Below are 2,492 nucleotides of genomic sequence, written 5' to 3' on the forward strand. Positions count from 1 at the left end.
TTACTTTAGTATGGGGAACGTTTTGCTCCTTCACCAGTGTCGCCAATTACGCCTCAGGTATCGGAAAAAGAGACGGATTCGCTCTACGTGGGGTGGTCACATCAGATATTGTTTCAGCATTTGCCTGAGAGCCATAGCCATCCATGCCTACCACTCCTACCTATACTCGGAAGACTTGTGGTGATTGTGATTGTCGCCTTTGGGCCATGGTCATCTTTCGGCAGCCACCATTGAGATGCCGGAGTAAATCTCACATTGGCCCCCCAGTGATCCGTTGTGGCGTGAGATAGGCACCGACATTTTGATTCCAGCTGCCTGGAGCGAAAATCCCATCTCGAAAGGGACTTTGAAGACCCCAATCACGACTGGTCAATGACAAGCTCTCCGCCACAACCCCCACAAAGGTGCTAGAGCCTCGCCCCCCCGTCGATCCACAAGGGCTCCCAGGGGGCCGCAAGGCTGCGATATTAACGCCACTAGCATCGGCTGGCCCCAAAGCATCACCACCTCTTGGATTCATCACCTTCCCTCCATTCCTTCTCCGTGTAACCCAGACGGCGTTTGACATCTAGTACCGTTTTCTCGTCGCCTGTGTTCTTCCCGATATTGTCGGATAACTTGATTGCTGGTCTACCACCTGCCTTGGACAATTTGATGACGATGTTCATTGGTTTGGATTTCGTTCCAGGGTCCGACTTGTGCCTAAAATCGTTCGTGAAGAATGTCCCGACTCCAAAAGAAGGCTTGAACCCGCACGCTTCTGCCAGCTCTCGGTATTCGATGCATTTTTCCACGTTGAGAGAGTCTGAGAACACAATACTCTTGTGGTCCAGCCCGATTGACTTGTAGAAGTTATCAGCGCGTTTTATGTATACTTTTGGGTCGCCAGAGTCCTGTCTGATGCCCGCAAAGACTTCAGCATAGGAAGGCTGATGATTTGCGGTGTGGTTCTCTTCGGTATACCCGGTCGAGTCATCCCGTGCCGCCGACGTGCGTGCTGGTACTCGTTTCTTGAAAGCCTTGAAGAAGTCGGGCGTGCCGAAGGTATCCGTGAGTGCAATGCCCAGAACCCCCTTGCCGAAGCAGTCAAGCCAATACCGGAGGCCGTTTTCGTTGGCATTTTCGTAGTCATTGGTCAGTGCGGCAATGCCCATGTACCACTCGTGGGCAACTGTTCCGACAGGGGGAATGCTATACTTCATCGCAAAGTACACATTGCTTGTGCCCGACAGCTTTCCAGGTCGGTCCTTTTCATGTGAGGCCCGGACTAGACCTTTAATCACGAGGTCTTGGGTGTGGAAGTCGCGTCTTCTCCGAGAGCCGAATTCGGACACAACGCAGCCTGCGCTGAACAACTGCACTCCCTTCTCATATGCCTGTTCCTCTTGTCCCTGGTGGTCCCAGTCCTTGTCGACGAACCTGAAATATGCTTCGCTCGTCAAGGCCAGGAGAGGGATTTCGTAGAGGATTGTCTCGACCCACAGGCCAGTGACGGTGATGTGGAGGTCACCGAACGTGCCATCGACGGGCGTGAACTCGAGATGCACTTGCTCGGCGGGTCGGAGGCGAAACCTCTGCAGATACTCCAAGTAGTCGGAGCCCAGGAAGGGACAATGTTTTCTCAAATATTCCAACTCTTGCTGTTCGAGCGTGATGTTCCCCAACTTGGTAATCTGTTCCCGCAGCCAGGCGACTGCCTCTTGGTCCAACCGCATCTGCGAGGTGCGGTTGGTGAACTTGTATTCCACGTCGACCGAAGGGAAGTACTTGAGGATCGCACATTGCATCGTCAGCTTGTACAGGTCAGTGTCGAGGAAAGAGAAGACGCCCTCAGGCCGCTTTGGTTCCATCTTGACAAAAGCACGAGACCGACCCTTACAGAGGCCACATCGGGGAGGGAGGGGAAGGGGAGGGGGGGATTTGGCAGAGGTCTGCCTGCGTGCGGACTTTCTAATATGACGCCGGGCCCCAAACCGAAGATGTCCGTAGCACAGGATGTCAGAAACCGACGATGGTACGGTGACAATAGTAATGTAAGCCTGATTGATACCAGGACTGCGTGGAGTTTTTTGTCACCCCCATGGGTGCCCAGGGACAGGACGCGGACTGTGACATGGTAATCGGTTGATGCCCCAGATAATGAGCCCGCCGTTGTTTAGCCGATCGCCGCATTCTCGCTGTTCCCCGCCATATGCCCGCGTTCCCCTCTTAAATCGTTCTTCCAAGTACCCACGGAACCACGTAACCACCGAGTACGCAGCCGTAACACTTACACTCTCCAACAACAATATTCCGAATCCGACAGAATCACAACGACGGCTCTTTTCGAGGTCTTTTTGGAACTGTATAATACATCTAAGAGTATGGGCGCATGCTGAACCCAATCTCCAGTGCGAAGCGTGCACGATGTATATTCTGCTGCTGTGAACTTCTCTGCGAACTCTAGTTGTCAGGAGCACAGCCGACCTGTACTGCTGGCTCCGGGTGTCACC

General features: G+C 53.4%; 1 protein-coding gene across 1 annotated transcript; it reads right to left on the minus strand.

Annotated features, from left to right (window-relative positions):
* Positions 1-500: 500 nt before the first annotated feature.
* On the minus strand, positions 501-1,850 carry AYO20_11137 (nicotinate phosphoribosyltransferase; the record flags this gene model as incomplete). Its single annotated transcript, XM_022649390.1, has 1 exon — positions 501-1,850. The coding sequence occupies one exon, from the start codon at positions 1,848-1,850 to the stop codon at positions 501-503; it is 1,350 nt and encodes a 449-aa protein (XP_022494640.1).
* Positions 1,851-2,492: the final 642 nt, after the last annotated feature.

Source organism: Fonsecaea nubica (assembly GCF_001646965.1).
Source record: "Fonsecaea nubica strain CBS 269.64 chromosome Unknown Scaff135, whole genome shotgun sequence".
Classification (NCBI taxonomy): domain Eukaryota; kingdom Fungi; phylum Ascomycota; class Eurotiomycetes; order Chaetothyriales; family Herpotrichiellaceae; genus Fonsecaea; species Fonsecaea nubica.